Consider the following 19,269-nt stretch of genomic DNA (forward strand, 5'->3'; position numbering starts at 1 on the left):
GAAAATATATAAAGAGAGCTAATGCTGGAGGAAGAGGGGAGATATGATAGAAACCTATAAGTTGGTAAGGGGTTGTTCTACAGAAAATAGTGGGAGATCAGGGGAGAACCAGAGGTCATCCCTCTGGTTCTCCCCTGAAACTGTATAAAGAGGGTGTGAGTAGGGGAGTGAGAGGTAGGTTTTTTTGTGCAGAGTTGTAAATGATTGGAATGCCTTGCCTGAGAGTGTGGTGTCTGCAAGGAGTTTGAGTGCGTTTAAGACACGATATGATGAGCTGTGTGTGTGTGTGTGATAAAAGGACCTCCCAGATGAGTCTTTGACTCCATGAGATCTTGGGGTAATAATAATAATAATTATTATTCCTGGAATGAAAGTAAATGGATTTTAATGATATTAGTGGAATTTCATCACTTTTAATCAAATTTAATAGGTTTTCATCACTTTTAATCAAATATACTTCCAGAATTGTTTAGTTGGTCTTCTTCTCCATCTTTGTCTATTTGAGGAGGCATATAAAACTAAGATATCAAAGTATGGAGATGGAGGATGGAGTACAAAGAGAGGGATACAAAGGGAAAAAAACATGTCAAAATTATTTAGTGCATAATTAGGAAAGCAAATGATATTTTTACAGCATGTGAGCCAAAAACGGATTGAAGTTTCATAAACAGTATTTTCCAACTTTTAACATGCTCAGTTTTCATTTTTTTTTTAATTTTTTTTGTAATTTTTAATTATTTTTTTACAAGAATTATGAAAGTTCTCCCAAATATGTAAATATCGATAATCAAAAATTCATCTCCTTGAATGACATCAAAATTGTCCTGTGTACTGTTAGTAAGCAATCATAAGAGTCTACTGCTAGTTTATTTTAATGGTGTTGACTCACAACACAGAATGATAAAATAACTAATATTTATTAACTTATTATCGGATAGTGGGACTAGTTTAAAAAATTGTAACAGACAACATAAGGAACTAAAGAACTAACTGGTATCATCTATTGTTCAATAAAGAGAGAAAAAAAAGTATTAATTAGATCTTAAAATGACTGTTCCAGATTTTTGGTAACTCGATACAGCCATACATGTTGAGGTTTGGAGTATGTTTTAAAGCTGCTGCTGATTCCAAAAAAACAATCTTTCTGACTTATGACTTGTGTGTGGCACTTTTCTTCAATTTAATCTTGTGTGAAGGGGATACCAAAGCATGGTCTGCCAGACCCAACTTGCCATAAGAATAGTGCAGAATGTATTTTTTATGTTCTCCAAGGCAGAAGTCAATAGTTCTTCCTGTCTGTCCATAGTAAGCCAGGTCACAAGAACAGGGCACTTCATATACTCCTGGATGTGATATGAAGAGAGCTTGTCCTTAGGTGAATGGATGAGAGTTGCCAATTTGATGTATGGTTTAAATAAGGTATGTAGTTGATATTTATTAAGCACTCTGGATATCTTTTCAGATGTGTCTTGAATGCGTGGGATAACAGTTTTGCTGTGGACAAGGTTAGTCCATACTTTGCAAATAGTTATTATTAAGAGCATTCTTAACATTGTTTTGTGAGGTTCATTTTCCTGAACAAATTATTACACACCTATTTCAAAATGGGGTGTAAGGTATGGACAGTAGGGGTAGCACCACTGCCTGCTCAGAAGTTGCATCGAAATATCTGGTGGCTGGGTGGAATTGACCACTGCTCATGAAACTCTCATCACTTATGGCTTCCAAGCAGCTGGAGTGCACCAGCGACCACATCCTGGGACTATGCCTTGACTGGCATGCAAAACTAAGTGAGGGTATCAGCATTTTATGCTGTAGTGAAGGAGAGTGTCTCCTCCTTGTTGCACTTGAAGACTGGAATGGCTGAGTTAGTAGATGACCAAAATTTAATTTGACAATGGTAATGAAGGCATGACAGCAAACTATGTGACATAGTCCAGGCACAGTCTGAAAAATAACAGAGATGTGGCCAGTCATTGTGGAAGAAACAGGAACCTCACCACATAATCTTCCACAGTAAGCCATAAAACAGAGAACCCTGTCAGATTTAAGTAACAGAGACAAGGTTGGACCCTCTGGAACTTTTGTCTCTTGGAAACATTACAGGGAAGAAGAGAAAGAAACTGGGGAATGTACAACAGACACTATGAAAATAGCATATGAAGAAGATATCTTAAACCCTCCAGGGAGGGTATCTCCTGATCCTTCATGTCTGAAAACCAAGAATCTTCTCTTAAGACTTGCAACTTGGAATGTAAGGACCTCATATGAAGCTGGGACAAAAACTTGAAGCAATGAAAATTTACATTTCTGGTATCAGTGAAGTCAAATGGACTAATAGTGGAAAAATAAACAGAAAGTGTCATTCAATTATACACTCATGCGAAGACAGTCAGGAATGGAGTAGTATTTGTACAAAAAAATAAGATTGCCCAATCCGTACTTGGATTTTGGCCTATAAGTGACAGAGCAATTGCATTGTAATTATAGGCCAAAATCCAACAACTGCATTAAAAATTGCAGCTCAAACTTTTAATATTTTTTATTGTCCAAATATATGCACCTACTTCTGATTACCCAGATGAAGATGTAGAAGATTTCTAAGAAGACATTCAAAATGCACTTAATGCAAAATGGGAGATCTAAACACTAAAGTAGGCTCAGAAAAGATCTCTTCCTGCATGGGAAACCAAGCCCTGGGACATAGAACACCAAGAGGAGAAAGATTAATACAGTTCTGTGAAAAAAATGATCAGATAATAACAAATACTTTATTTATCCACCCTGGAAAAGGCTTTACACATTGAAAAGCCCTGGAGAGCTATAGGAACTAGATTGACTATATAATGATTAAAAAAAGATTCCAGAATAACATCTTTCAAACCAAAACATACCCAGGACTGATATTGGATCAGACCACAACCATGTGGTCATTAAAGCAGCTATAAAATTAAAGAAAACAATGAAACCTATAAACATAGAAAAATATGATCTTGGCTCCCTTAAAAATCAAGAAATACAAGATAAATTTTTAAAAGAACTGGCACAATCCACTGCTGTTAATGTTCCTGATTCCACCAAGTATCTTACCCTAAGATGAGACTGAGAATAGGTGGCAGAAATTTAAAGAACGCATCTATCCTCAATCTCCTCTTTAGGGCAGTAAAATAAACAATTCCAAAATTTGAGAAGATGAGTAAACCCTGGATGAATGACAAGATACTGAAAATGATGGAGGAAAGAAAGAAACACAAAAATCATCCTGAAGACAAGAACTTAAACAAAGAGATCAGGAAAGAATATAGGATTGCAAAAAAAAATATGGCTCAACAACAAATGCAAGGAAATTGAGCTTTTGGACATAAAATACAAAACCAGAGAACTTAGTGACAAATGTAACAAAATATACGAAATTGGACACCTGCCAAAAGATTCTTAAGCATTCAACATTCCTACCAATACCTAAAAAATCTAAGACAATCAAAACATTGTTCTGTACGTGAAGAGTACAGAACAATCGGTAAGATAGCAAAAGTTATGTTATATATCATCCTAGAAAGAAATTGTTTCCTAAAAAACTAAAAAGTGTTTCCTAAACTTTTAGTACTTGTATCTTTTAAAATTTTAGTAACACCAGCATATTCCACATATGATCAAGCCTATAAATATGACATCATACATATGATCAAATATGCATGATGTCATATTTATAGCCCAAGCCGAGTGGTAAGATATTCACCTAAGTTTCAAATATCCTCAATTCAAGTCCATCATACAATACAGCTATTCTGGCCACACTTTCAGTCAGTCAATTGGTATATTATTAGAGTAATGTAATTGGAAGAAACAGATCTGATACATACAGAATCTCATCAAATTTCAAAACAGTTATGTGGGGGGGAGGACTCAAATGTAGAAGTTGTTTCCCAGTTAATTTATGGTATAGCTAAGTGAAAAAACTTCATCATCAAATTCCTGACATGTATCCTCAAGGGACGTACAGGATATGATAGTACTACATGAAAAACTTACATCACTAACTTCCTATCTAAAATCTTCCTCCAAATCAATCTGTTACCTGTCAAGACTCCAACATTATCAGATCTTATATTTCTGTCTTCAATCCACCTGTATCTTGATTTTCCTCTGGGTCTTTTTCCTGACAACCTGGCAGAGAACACTTGTTTTGCTAATCTTTCCTCTCCTATTCTGTTTGTGTGACCATACCACCCGAGATTAGCTCTGCTAACACATTCCTGGATGCTAAAAATGTCGAGTTCTTTTCTAGTATCCTCATTTTTAATATTATATTGCCATTGATGTCATCTGTCACCCTCCTGATCTCAGGACTCTCATATCCTCAGTCTCTAATCTTTGGTCAACTGTTTTATTTCTAACCCAGCTTTCAGATCCATAGGTTAAAATTGGTTTGAACACTGTCTTATATAGAGCTAATTTAATGTTTTGACTAATTTCTCTCTTATTCCATTCAGTTGACTTCCCACCATACTGGCTTTGTTGTATTTTCTATTTTCATATTTAATTTACAATCTTCACTAAAAATCATGCTTAAATGGCTGAAATGTTTTACTTGTTCTATAGGTTCTCCATTCACAATGCAATTGATATTTTCACTGCTTCTGCCTATTTTCATTGTCTTTGTCTTGTTCTGACCTTCATGTCATATCTATTACAATAGTAATTCAATTTAGTCAGTGAATCTTGAAGACTTGTACAGGATTGATTTAGAAGCATAACATCGTCCGTATAAAGTAAAGAGCTGAGATTAACATCTTCACTTTTGATATCATGATTAATACCACTTTCCTTCATAATGTGAGCTATATAGATAATGAATAACAGAGGGGATAATGTACATCGTTGTCTGACACCAGATTTAACATTAAACAATGTTAAATCTGGTACTTGTACTTCCTTCAGTTCTAACTGCTGACTTTACAACTCAAATAAAGACTAAGTATTGCTTGATATAATGCTCCATTGATGCCATACAACTGTAATGTTTTGAATAGGTTATCTCTTGGGGCCTCATCATATGCCTTTTCCAGATCTACAAGACTTAAATACAGATCTTCGTATATTCCCATGATTTCTCAACTATCTGTCGTAAAGTGAAAAATCTGATCCTGACAGCTTTTTCCAGAATCCAGCTTATTCTTCACCAAGCTTCCCTTACACAATCCTTCTCAACCATTTCTCAAATATACTTGCATAAATCTTACCAGGAACACTCAATAGGGAAATACCTCTGTAATTCTCATATTCAGTTTTATTTCCCTTTTTATATATGGGTACTACTGAGAGCTCTACTCCAATCATCTGGAATTCCTTTGTTCAGGCCTTCTGAACTATGAAGTGCAGCCACTGTAAGACTTTTATACCTTCCCACTTGAGCATTTCTCGTCGAATATCATCTATTCCAGCTGCCTTTCCACATTTCAGGCTTTTGATGGCTTTTTCTACTTCAAGTTTGGATATATATTCCTGATTGTATGCCTGGTCAGTGTTTTTTACCACTGTGCAGTCACTGATATCTAATATCGGAGGATTATACTCCTTATCAAACTGCTGAACCATTTATTGAAGAGCTGACATTTAGTGAGATTACTTGTGCTATCTGCATGCTGAAAAATAATAAGGCTCCAGGAGTGGACTGCATACCGACGGAGCTCCTGAAGAATGGTGGGGACGTCCTGCTGGAACAGCTGCACCGACTCATCTTGATGATCTGGTGAGAACAAATGGCTGCCAAACGAGTGGAAGGAGTCACTGATCACCCCAGTATATAAGAAAGGAGATTAGACTCAATGCGGCAACTATAGTGGCATCTCACTGCTGTCGACTGGCTACAAGGTGCTGTCTAACATCATGCTAATGCGCCTGACACCATATGCAGAAGAGTGCCTTGATGACTACCAGACGGGCTTCAGGAGGAACCATTCTACAATAGACCAACTCTTCACGCTGCACCAAGTTTTTGAAAAGTGCTGGGAATATAACCGGGAAGTTCATAATATTTTCATAGACTTTTCTAAAGCCTATGACTCAATGATACACCCAAAAATATGGCAGGTGTTAGAAGAGCTGGGAATTCCTCGAAAACTCTGAAAAATGGCACAGGTGTGCATAGCTTGTTCGAGAGCAAGAGTGAAAGTAGAAGGTGACCTTTCAGACCCGTTTCAAGTACAGACTGGTGTGAAGCAGGGCGATGGGCTTTCTCTGATTCTCTTCAATCTAGTGTTGGAAAAAGTAATTAGAAATACACAGCAAGTGGCAGGTGGAGTCGACATGGGAGTACAAGTTAGGATTCTTGGCTACGCTGATGACCTGAACGTTATGGCGCATCAACGGGACGACGCGGTGGCATTAGTTACTGGTATTGAAGAAGCTGCAGAAGAAATTGGCCTGAATATAGATGCCAACTTCTTCTGCAACAAGTTCTCACCAGATCATCACCTTTTTATGAGTTGCCATGCTGCTCAAGATCGGGAGCTGCACAGTTTGAGAGGGTGAAGGTATTTAGGTACTCGGGTTCTTTCGTGACTGAAGACAACAAAGTTTAGGCTGATGTCCAGCATCGGGTAAATGCTGCGAATATGGCCTATTATCAGGTGTGTCCCCTTTTCCACTCGTGCTTGCTGTCTTGGACTACAAAGGTGGGACTATACAAGACTTTGATCAGGCCTGTTCTCCTCTACGGTGCTGAAGCGTGGACTCTCATGGCGAGACAAGCTGATCACCTGAGAGTATTCGAGAACAAGATGCTACAATGTATCTATGGAGGGGTCATGGCAGACGGAGTTTGGAGGAGGCGGTCCAATGCTGCCATACACGCATTATACAACTCGGCAGATGTCTTGATGGAGTTGTGAGCCCGGTGTCTTCAGTGGCTGGGGCAACTGTACTGTATGGGCCCCGAAAGGACTGTGAGACAAGTGTGGGAGGCCCGACCCCGATCAGGGAGGCCACCATGGAGACCGAGAAAGAGATGGGGCAGATCAGGAGAAGGAAGACCTGCAGGCTGTCGGGCTGGAGACCAGAACTTGGCGGACAGTTGCAGAGGACCGTGCCCAGTGGTGACATGTGCTTGAGGCCAAAAGTCCCCCCCCCCAGGCTGATAGCACCTTGCTAATGTATAATGTAATGAATGCAGTCACTGATCGTTTCATTTAGCAATTTTTTGAAGTAATAACTCCATACATCAAGGATATCTTTTTCTCCAGTTTTCAAGTCATCTTTGTCATTTCTAATTCCTTTTACAGCACTCTTTCCTCCATTTCTAGCTTCTTCAAAACCTTCAGAATATCTTGCCATACATGGAAACTGGGCAAGAGTGTGGTTGGCAAGGGTGTTAGAACTAGGTTTTTTACTTGGAGAGTGGTGAATGAGTGGAATAAGCTGCCAGAGTCTGTTGTGGGTACCATGACTGTGAATGAGTTCAAGGCAAAGTATGATAGATACTGTGTGTATGTTGAATAGTTGTTCTTGACATGATTTTTAAGGCCTCCCTCGATGAGTCTAAGGACTCCTTGGAGTTGCCCGTAATAATAATAATAATGTTCTTACCATAGTCTTCCCATGACTTTTGTTTAGCTAGGTTTACACAGTGTTTAGCTTTCTTACATTTGTCCCTATATTCTCTAAGAGTGCAAGCTGACTTATTTGCCAGGAACTTTTGATATGATTTCATCTTTTTTTTCACTGCCTCTTTAACTTCTTGTGTCCACCATGAGGTTCTGATTTTTCTATCCTTGCAGACAACCTCACCACACAAGCCTCTCTGGCTGAATCAATCAATGTTTTCTTCAGGGTTTGCCACTAAATCTCCAAGGTTTAGTTCCTGTTCTCAAACTCTTTCATTTTTTCTTGAATAATGTTTGTATATTTTAGTCCACAGTTCATATCTGAGAGCTACTCAACTTTTATTCGCTTTAAAACTTTCTTACATGTTCTTTTCAATATGAAATTTGATTTTATCCTGCTCAAGACTAAATGGTGATCAGTTCCAATTTCAAATCCTCTGTACACTTTAGTATCCTGCACCAGTGAGAAATCATCACTATCAACAATAACATAGTCAATGAGACTTTTCTTATTCCCTGCCTCTTCTCTCCATGCAAATTTGCACACATTTTTATGTTGGAACATTGTGTTAGTAATAACCAGTCGATGTCCTGAGCAGAAATCCAACAGGTATTTGCCATTATTATTAGCTTTGTTCTTTTCTCCAAATTTTCCCAAAATATTTTTGTATGTCAGACAATCATTTCCTACTCTGCTATTTAGATCCCCAACAAGGACCAACATTTCCTTTTTCATGAAGATTCTTTTTTCTTATTCCCCCCCCCCCATCATGATTAAATTGTTTTTAGTGGCAAAGCAACTAAATATTTGGAATTCAGTGACATTTGGTATTTATAAAAAATATGCAGATGCAGTCAATTCAATTTTAGTCTCAATAGGATGATTTTATTATTATTATTATTTGACACCTCCAGGGAGTCCAAAGACTCATCGAGGGAGGGCACCTCCTCTACAATGCTGTCTCCACCACTCAACCCACCGAAGACCGCAACTACCAACGGCATCTACCATTGAACACCACCACTAGTTTTTCCACAGGAAATCACAAACATCCATGCCCACAGCAAGATTTGAACCCGCAGCCTTTTGGCTGGAGAGCAGATATGCTAACCACTCGGCCAGCCAGGCCAGCAATTTTTAATTATAAAGTTAAAAATAAATTAAATAATTAATTACAGTAAAACCCCGTTTTTACGTTCCAGCAATTTACGTTTTCCTGCCATTTACGTCGGTCCCGTCTCAAGACCTATTTTTACAATGTATTGTTTTCCCGCCATTAACAACTTGACGTGGACATTATTTCCCTTGATTTGCGTTTTTTTCTCGGTGGCAATACCGATTTTCGAATCGATTTCAGCAGATATCTGTGCATTTCCGTTCTCAAGTGGCGTTGCTTTCGGCTGTAGTTTCGTTTCTTCCATCATGGTGACTTGCATGCATGCAGCAGTACTGTAGTGATGAGCGATACCGTGCTTTTTCAATCACAGTACAAATTGATATTGCAGAATTTCTGCAACGTAATTTAGCATGTGAAAGTTGCTTTGTGGTGGTGGATTATCCATGTTAGTAACATGGAGAAAAAAGACAGAAAATGTATTTCAGTAGAAGAAAAGATGGCAATTCTGCGACGTGTAAATTGGCATGCCGGAACACGTGTGCATTTAGCATAAGATCATGGACTCTCCGTGTCCACTCTGAACATGATAGTAAAAAACAGGTCAAGCATTGAACTCAATGCAAAGCAATCTGGCGCTAAGTCAAAAAAAAAAAAAAAACGAAAAGCAAAAACAATCAGCAATTAAAGATTTTTTTTTAAATAGATAAATGTAAGTACATTATAAATTCATTTATTTTCAGTTATTAAATTTTGTAATCTAGTATGTAGACTCACATACTAGCAGTAAGTCATGTTTTAGCCTTTTTTTTAATGTTTTTTTATATTTCCTGCTATTTGCACTTTTTTCCATTAGTCCCCTGAAAAGTGTAAAAAAGGGATTTTACTGTATGTCTGTAGTACAGTTTAATAATTGGTGTCACTATACAAGAATGGGATTATGAAATGGGATCTACACTTATTTTTTCTATATTTGTTTTTAGTGCATGCATTATTTTAAAACGCTAATTTTTTTTTGTGTTTGAGACCCACTATTGATATGGGAGGAAATATTAAGTAGCACACCTCATTGCCAAATTATAATGAGAAAATCTGAGAGGAAAGGAAAAAAATAATGAGGAAATTATAATGTGGAATCTTTGAAGGAGGCTGAGGAGATGAGAGAAAGCTGAAAATGGTGGACCGAGACCTGAAGCTTAGGGAATCACATTGCTAAAATTGTGAGATCTCAATGGTCCTTGAGAACATCACAATGATGATTCTTGACATGTAGAAGGAAGTTATTCTTCCCTTGCATAAGGCCTTGATCAGAGCATATACGAACTACTGTGCACTTTAGTCTCCCTGGGTTTTCAAGTGGATATCTTAGAGAGTGTCCAGAGAAGATTAACTAAGCCAATCTTACGTCTATGGAATGTGGGATATGATGATAGATTGAGGGAATGCAATTTTCAGAGCTCTATAAATAGAAGAAGAGGGATATGATTGAGATGTACCAGATGGTGAGGGATTATCATATTCATATTAATGTGGAGGAGATTTTTCATAGAGTAGAGGGAGAGGTAGAACAAGAAGTCAGCCATGGACGTTGTATAAGGAGGGTGTGAGTAAAAGTGTGAGGAGCAGATTATTTGCACGGAATATGGCCGATGAATGAAATGAATTGCCTGAAAGTGTGGTGAGTGCAGAAACTGAATAGGTTTAATTAAGGCATAGTTCAATGATTTTTGCATGAGCATGTGAACCTCCTACAGTGGGTCTTTTGATTCCATGGAGGTCTGATGTAATAAGTTGTTATCACGAAAACATTAATCCTACCATCTGTTGTCTCAAATGAAATTTTGTTTTTACAGAGATAACAAGCTATTATCCACTTTTAATCATTAAGAAATAACAGTTATTTCCCTTCATACCAACAAGAAGAGATTATTATGCAAATTAAATTAATTTAAATTATTTAAATGCCTTTAAATTACCATTAATTTAATATCCTCTTTTAAGAAATGTCCCAGATGAAATCATTTGTTATCAAAATACTTACAGTACACTTGTGTGGTTTCTCTCCTGTATGCCGCCTCATATGAACTACTAACATATACTGGGCTTTGAAAGCTTTCTCTTTACGAGAGCAATCTTTCCACCGACAAATAAATGACTTCTTATTGGCATGAATGTGATCATTATTGATGTGCTAAAAAAATAAATAAATAAAAGTAAGTATATTTGAATAAATACACATATAAATACACAGAAAATCCAGAAAAATTATATCCAGGTTATTATTTCAGCATCAGCACAAATACTAGTAGTTGTTAGTGGTGGATTTACTTCTGTTTGTGCAGTGCTGGTGTGGTCTGCAGAGATAACACAGAAATTCTTAGAGATCCAGATCCTGGAGTGATCTAAGTTTAAAGGTGTGAGAAAGTCTCTTTTAGATCACTGACAGTTTTTGTAATTCTCAGACACCTTAGACAAACTATATCAGAAACTACGGTTGAAACTGACTAAGTAGTAACTCTTCTCATAATGCATGGCAACATAAATGTCTAGAAGGAGGTATGCTGTACATTATAACATACTAGCAAAATTTGATGTAAAGTCAATTACCTCTATATACTAGTATTTAAGTCATAATATTACTTAATGTGCAAACATTTCTTGCTCCTATTTAGTTAAAGAATAAAAATAAGATATAATTTCTTGTCAAGTATAATTTAAATCCAGAATGCTTGATCAGAAAGAATCCCAGATGATCAGAACAGAACTCTTTGCCATGTCAACTTATGAAGAGGGAAACACAAGTATATTTGAGTAAGAGATAATAAAAACTGTTGGAGGAAAAAGTGGTGAAGAACAAGTTAGATTAGGACAAAACAGGAGTTGCCAAGATGAGATTTTGACTTCACAATAAATTATTATTATTATTATTAGACACCTCCAGGGAGTCCAGAGACTCATCGAGGAAGGGCACCTGCATCTGGACTCTCTGTCTCTGCCACTCAATCCACCAACTGACCACAACTACATCAATGCCATCTACTGCTGACCACCACCATTAGTATTTCCAAAGACAATCACAAACATCCATGCCCACGGTGGGATTCGAACCCGGAGCCTTTTGGCTGGAGGGCGGATACGCTAAATAATAAAGAAATAATGAGAATTTAATAATAAAGATCTGTGTTTAAGTTTTGTTAAGTTCAAAAAAAATATAAAGTAATAATGAAGTACCAAGAGAAAAACTATTCAGAACCTAAATCTGTATGAAATAAAGAACTTTATAGAGGACAGTACACAGCTTATATTTAAGCTGCAAATTGGTAGTTAGAATTAACGAGCATGTATATAACTGAGTTGGGGTCAATTTGGATTAAGGGCGAGACAATCCAGGCTAAGAAGCTAGCATATTATTGTATGTATGTATTCTTGGCTAGTTTTTGTATGTTTTGATGAATGAAAAAAAAAAAAAAAAATTCAGAAGAAAAATCTTGCTATATCTGTCAGAAGATGGTCTGATGTTAATAGTTATATAGGCTGTAGTAAGATAAGCTAATTTGATATTTATTCTGTAGAGCAGTGCATAATTTTTAGACTGAGTGTTGCTGTGTGATATTTGTGATTGCCACACAACAGTGTTTGGTCATCTTTTTTAGTCAGTCTTCTTGTTTAGAGCACTGAAACAAAATGGTGAGGAGAGGAAGATTATTGAGTACAGCATAAAAGATAAATATAGTGAATTATGTGGATTTTTGATAATGGTAAAGTTGCATGAGCAGGGGCATGCCGGCCATATGTGCAATGTGTGCGATGCACACAGGCGCCTTTACTAAACAATAGTAAAGGCGCCAAAGAGAAGGAAATACTTTAAAAAAACGTTTTTTTAAAGTGTTTTTTATTGGAAGCGGGGGGGTAGGGGTGCCAACTAAAGTTTTGCACACACAGGTGCCGGACACTACTGGCCTGCTACTAGGTATAGGGATGCCAACTAAAGTTTTGCACACAGGCGCCAGACACTACTGGCAGGACCCTGTGCACGAGCAATGATATGTATACATGTGGAGAGGTTGCAAATATTTATATAGAGATGTTGAATAATAGAAATGAGCAAGTGTAACATACTGATAAATTATAAGGCTTGTTTGAATCAGCATAGGGAACATGGCATAGGAAGTGAAATGGATGTCAAAAAAGAGTGTGCGACTGTTAAGAAAGTGCAAAACTAATGACAAAGAAAAGAGCATGACTGATGATAAGAAAACGTGTGAGAACGATGGAGAAAAACAGAGTGCAATTAATGTGAAGATGATGAGAAGGACTAATGGCAAAAAAAGCATGTGCAAATGATGGTAAGATCGCAAGTGAAAGATATCAAAAAATGATACAAATTTGAAAGCAGAATTGGTGAAGATGAGGCAAGAGATGAAGTGTATGCAGAGTGAAATGAAGATCATTGTAGTATGTATGTATGGAAGGGTGAAGAAGAGTGAAATGAATGTTGGCTATACGAAAGAGGGAACAAATGCTCTGCAAGTAGTGTTGTATGGGGGATTCAATTATTAGCAGTATGGTGAGTGAGAGGATGCACAAAGTTTGTTTTTCTGGAGATAGAATGAGTAGAGTGATTGAGGTGTTGGATATGAGGAGTAAGTGAACACAAGAGTTGATGGTGATAGCAAGAACAAATGACTTGGTTGGAAACAAGGAGAATGTAAAAATGGATATCAAGAGGTTATTGAGAAGAATAAAGATAATGGTGTAGTAGAAAAGGTAATCGCTATGTTGCCCACATATGACAATGATGAGTTGAGGCAGAGAGCAAAGATCATGAATGGCATGTTAGTATAAATGTGTGGAGAGAAAGGAGTGCAGTTTGTGAATGTAAGTGATGAATGGAACTTTACATAAGAGTGGCAGACTGTATTTGAATGGTTTCGTTCTAAGTCATCCAGAGAGGTTGCTGCTACAAGGGAGAGTAATTAGTATGCGGGAATGGATCTGAGCAAGTAAGAAGCAATGTGGAAGAGCAGAAGAGTAAGGAAAGAGGGATTGAAGGAGTGTCTGTAGCGTACAAGACAACAAAATGAGGTTAACAGGAGTCAGGGTGGACACAGATTGAGAAACGTCAGTGTTCAAAGATGAAGTGAATGTTTGAGCAGACAAGAAAGAAATGGGATGGCCTGAGATGTGGAGTTTGGGTCTGGAGAGGGTTCTGGGATGGATAACATGAGACAGGAATGGCTGGGTAAGGCATGGAGATAATAAGTGGTATTAGTGGAACTTATTATAGATCCAGAAATGAACTCTTATGTTTGTATACAAATGCTTGATATATATCGGAAATAAGGGGAACAAAACTGTTCCATATGATTGAGTTCATTCACCCTAAAATTGTTGGAATAAGTAAGACATGGCTGGATGATGATAAGATCCTGACAGGAACAGAGATGGAAGGATATGATGTTTTTCACGAGGATAGAAAAGGCAGAAAGGAGAGATGCAAGGGAGAAATGGCAGCAGTGCTTTTGAAACAGTGTGGTATGATAGAGGTGAATAGAATGAAATGCTTAGATGTTGCTATAGACCACGTAATGTGGATGACAGTGACAATAAAATATATAAGCAAATGAGCCAAGCAAATAGGATTAACTGGGTGGTTGCCAGCTATATGAGGACTTCTATGAGGAAAGGATATATGGGAAACTAGAAGGCTGACAATTATGAAAAGCTTACGAGACAGCTTGGAGCTATGGCATGGAATGAGAAGTTAAGCAGGGAGGAGATAAATGCTGCTGATGCTATTCAAGAACTATCTAGAGCATAGGTTGCCAAACTTTTTTGGGCCACTGCCCACTTTGCAAGACATAAATTTTGTAACGCCCCCCCCCCATTATAACAGTTTGAATAAAACCATATTTCAAATATTTGAGACTGAATACAATCATATTTCAAATACTCAATACTGTACTGTCGACATTTCTTCTTATATTCAGACATAATGAAGTAATAAAATTTGAAAAAATATTCACAAAATAAAAGATTTAATTTACACTTTGTATGACTCCACTTATCTATCACACTTTCGACTGATGATTGTTGGCAAAGCACACAAAAAATAACGAAACTTATTCCTTAACCACTGGTATTTATAGATTTGAAATCTAGTCCGAATCGACTTGCATGCATTGACTTGTTTGCGATACCATTGTACTCATGCTTTGAACAAGTCACTGCAAGCACCCATATTCCTGTCAAAACATGCTATAATAAGTAATAAGTGAATTACCTACGTAATAGTTGACCGAAATACTACTAGTTAAAACTCTGCTGTGTGGATAGACTAAAGCCTGTATGGCACGATCAATTTTTACAATAGCAAAAAATGAATACATTTTTTAAGTATATAAAAAATAGACATTAAAATATCCTGTATGACACGTTCAATTTTTTATTTTGCACGCAAGCACATTTTGTTCGTCCGACCACGACATTGTCCGAATAATTATAAATAATAATTAATAAATAAAATAATTACACAAGATATAAACAATGAACCTACAAAACATAACCACAGAAAACAGTATAATAAGTTTTGAATAATATTTGCTTTGTTTTTTCTCTCTAGTTAGCAATATAAGTTAGTACTAACTAGGCTAACTAAAATTTACGATTTTATTTCTCATCATCATCATCAAATTCCTGACATGTACCCTCAAGGGGTGTACAGGAAATGATAGTAATATATGAAAAATTTACATCATTACTAACTTCCTATCTACAATTTTCCTCCAAATCAGTCTGTTACTTGTCAAGACTCCAACATTATCAGATCTTATATTTCTATCGTCTAAGGCACTTTGTACCGTATCAATTCACCTATATCTTGGTCTTCCTCTGGGTCATTTTCCAACCTGGCAGAGAACACTTGTTTTGCTAATCTTTCCTTGCCCATTCTGTTTAAGTGACCATACCACCTAAGATTAGCTCTGTTAATACATTCCTGGATGCTGACAATGTCAAGTTCTTTCCTACGATTTTATTTCTTTCTTGCCATTATTATTTTTACTCGTAATATTAAATTATATAAAATTGGGTTTATATTTGTACAAATCAATTAGAAAAGTAGTTTTATATATTTTATATATATTTTGAAATGAAATATAACAAATATATTTGCTACTGTAAACATAACCTATTATACACACACATATATACATGATCTATTTTCTCATTGACATAGAAAATTGACATCTATTTCTATCTGACATGGTAAATTTTCAAATGATTAAATAATTGAAATAGAAAATTGATAAAAAAATTGATCATGTAAGACAGCATAAGATGAATTAAAATTCAATATTTAAATTTTAAATGATTATTTAATCGCAAAATCACGAAAATAATTAATTTTTAAATATATATTATTAATTTCTTCTATAAAGAGCCACCGACCGCTATACTGCTTGAATGCCCCCAAATGCTTTTGATCCCACTATACCCCCCCCCCTGCCCCAGAAGGCTTCAGCACCCACTGGGGGCGGTACTGCCCACTTTGGGAACCTATGATCTAGAGGAAGCAATGTTACATGAAGAGTAAAAAAAACAGGCAAGGAGGATGACATGGTTTTTAATGGCAGCAAAAGTGCAGTGTTAGCAGCAGTTAGCTAATGAAACAAAACAAAAAAAAAACTAGAAAGATTTTTCAATATGTAGTGAACAGAAGAAAGAATGATTATGGAAGGATGATATTGGTTGGCGAATGGTAAAAGGACAACCACGTGTCCGGACAATTCATCGTGGGACAATGCATCGCACGAATTATTAATCGCGGAAAAAATTCGCTGAAAATGTTATTCACTAGAAAATTAAAATGATACTGCATTGATACTGATATATGAAAAGTAAATGCAGTGCAAGATAAATTTCACAAAATATAATTTTATTACGCATCTATGTATTAGTCAGTGCGGAGTATTAGCCAAGTGGCTAGTTGCTTTGCAACCATATGCCTGGGAAAGGAATGTCCTGGGTTCGATTCCTATCACTGATGTGAAGAGCTTAGGCTCTTTCTCAGACATAGCCAAGTAGCCGGTCTTGGGCGAGGACCGTAGGGTTTTTCTCCCCAGTTTATCTGGGGTTTTTCCTCCCACAAGCAGGCAAACAGGCCTTGAGAACATAATGCTTTTACAGACATAGGATACACTGGAAGGCCTAGGGCCAACCATCTTACCCTCATATAACAGTTGTGGTTATAAGGAATAGAAACCCGTAACACCATAAAGGTAAAAGAGGGAAAGATCTATGTATTATTTATTTAGATTTTCATAATATTTTTATTCTTATATAGTGAAAGTAATATTTTATTGATCGGTGAGTTTCCTAATTTCTGTTTTGTCTTAAAAAGGTAAAAATATTCTTTCTTACTTTGATACTACAGGTTCTGTTAATGGAATATTAATATTTACAAAATTATAACTGCAACTTTTATAGGAGAATAAGGTTTTTGGCCCTATGCCTCCCAGTGTATCTATGTCTGTAGAAGTGTTATGTTCTCAAAGCTGATTCGCCTGCTAGCGGGAGGAATAACCCCATTTAAACTTGGGAGAAAAATCTTGCAGTCCTCGCCAAATGACTGGCTAGCTTGGCTATCTGAGAAAGATCCTAAACTTCTCATGTCAGCAATGGGAATCAAACCCAGGACACTCCTTTCCCAGGCATATGGTTGCGAAGCAAACAGCTATTCAGCTAACTGCATGGAATAATACATAGATACATAATAAAATTATATTTTGTGAAATTTATCTTGTACTGCGTTTACTTTTCATATATCGGTATCAATGCAATATCATTTAAATTTTCTAGGGAATAACATTTTCAGCGAATATTTTCCACGATCTATTTATTCATCACACGATGAATTTTTCTGTGATGAATTTTCCCCACGAAGAATTGTCCATGAACTGGACAACCATAGTTTAGGATTATAGTTGCAATATTCAATGAGCAGTTCATTAAGGTATTTCATCTTTGTGAATGTCACATCATGTAAAGTATGAGTGCAAAGGAAAAGGAGAAAGAAAGCCTAACTGTTAGTGAGCAGAAGGTATATGAGGAATTGAGTAAACCTAATATTAATAAGGCTGTGAGAATTGATATATTACTACATGTTTTGAGGGAATGTGAAAGGTAGTTGACATCTGCTTCGGTATGCTTGTTTAATACGAGTCTTGCACTGGGTCAAGTTTTAAAAGTACGCTTAGATTTTGCAAAAGCTTTTGATAGATTACAACATGATAAGTTGAGTTAAACTAGAATGGATGGGATTAGATATTAGATTAGTGCATTGGATTGGAGATTGACTCTCTGACAGGTATCAACATGTTGTGCATGAGGCAGCAGTATCCCAGAAGAGGAAAGTAACTAGTGATGTGCTTCAAGGGTCTCTTTTATTATTATTACGTAACACTTCCATGGAATCCAAAGACTCATTGAGGGAGGGCATTTACTCCACAACTCTCCATCTCCACCACTGCACCAAATCCAACTACCTCCATCTACATCAACGCAATGTACCACCAATCACCACCACCACTAGTATTTTCACAGACAAATCACAAACATCCATGCTCACAGTGGGATTTGAACCTGCAGTCTTTGGGCTGGAGAGCAGATATGCTAACCGCTCGCCATGCGCTAACCACTTTTAGGGCCATCGTATATTAATGGTGTTAAGAAAGGTTTCAATGGGGATATTCAGTTTTAGCAGAAGATACAAAGTTGGGAAGAACTATGAGGAGTAGAGCAGATGTCATGGCTTTAAAAGAAGACTTGAATAGATTGTGTGAATGGGCAAGGGTGTAGGGTTGCTGTTTCATTACAAAGGGTAAGCTTTTAAAATTCAGAAAACAAAGATGGGATGGATATTTTACAGTTGGTGGGGATATACTGAAGAAGATGGAGGAAATAAGAGATCTGAGAATAATGATGAATAAAGACCTAACACATTGCTAAAATTTTTAGAACAACACAATGAATTCTGACAATGATGCAGAGGTCATCACTCATTTGTAGAAGTAAGCAGATTTTAGTTCCACTGTACAGATTTAGTCACTTTTTTATTTTTTTTTTATAACAATTGACTAGAGTGAGTTCTGGTCACTGGAATGATGAGGATGAAGAAAGATTGAAAAAATGCAATTTGCAGAATCTAGTGAATATTTTCCCACTCTTCCTCCTAGACTAGATAGGAAGAAGAGGAGGAGTGGGAGGGGATATAATAGAGACATAAGTTGGTAAGAGTTTTTATCAGATTAATGTTGAAGAGGTTTTTCATGGAATGGTGGGCAATGGAAGTCATTCCTGGAAACTGTAGGAGAATATGAGAAAGGTTTGTTTTGGCTGGAGAGCTGTGAATGATTGAAATGAATTGCTTAAGCGTGTGGTGTCTGCAAAGAATTTTAATATATGTAAGGCACAGTATGATCAGTTGCACTGTGTGTGTGTGCGTGAGAGAGAGAGAGAGAGCAGAGGGACTCCTATAATGAGTGTTTGAC

At 36.7% G+C, this 19,269-nt stretch overlaps 1 protein-coding gene across 4 annotated transcripts in view; it reads right to left on the bottom strand.

Moving 5' to 3' along the window:
* LOC150094140 (uncharacterized) overlaps window positions 1–19,269 on the bottom strand; it is a 285,741-nt gene that overhangs the window by 52,176 nt on the left and 214,296 nt on the right. For all 4 annotated transcript variants that reach the window (XM_090411829.1, XM_090411832.1, XM_090411830.1 and 1 more), the window contains one exon: window positions 10,761–10,910. In XM_090411829.1, coding sequence (XP_090267955.1) covers window positions 10,761–10,910 — 150 coding nt within the window. The remainder of the gene's footprint in view (window positions 1–10,760; window positions 10,911–19,269) is intronic.

Source organism: Typopeltis vanoorti, chromosome 22 (assembly GCF_054136105.1).
Source record: "Typopeltis vanoorti isolate ZY-2024b chromosome 22, IOZ_Tvanoo_1.0, whole genome shotgun sequence".
Classification (NCBI taxonomy): Eukaryota; Metazoa; Arthropoda; class Arachnida; order Uropygi; family Thelyphonidae; genus Typopeltis; species Typopeltis vanoorti.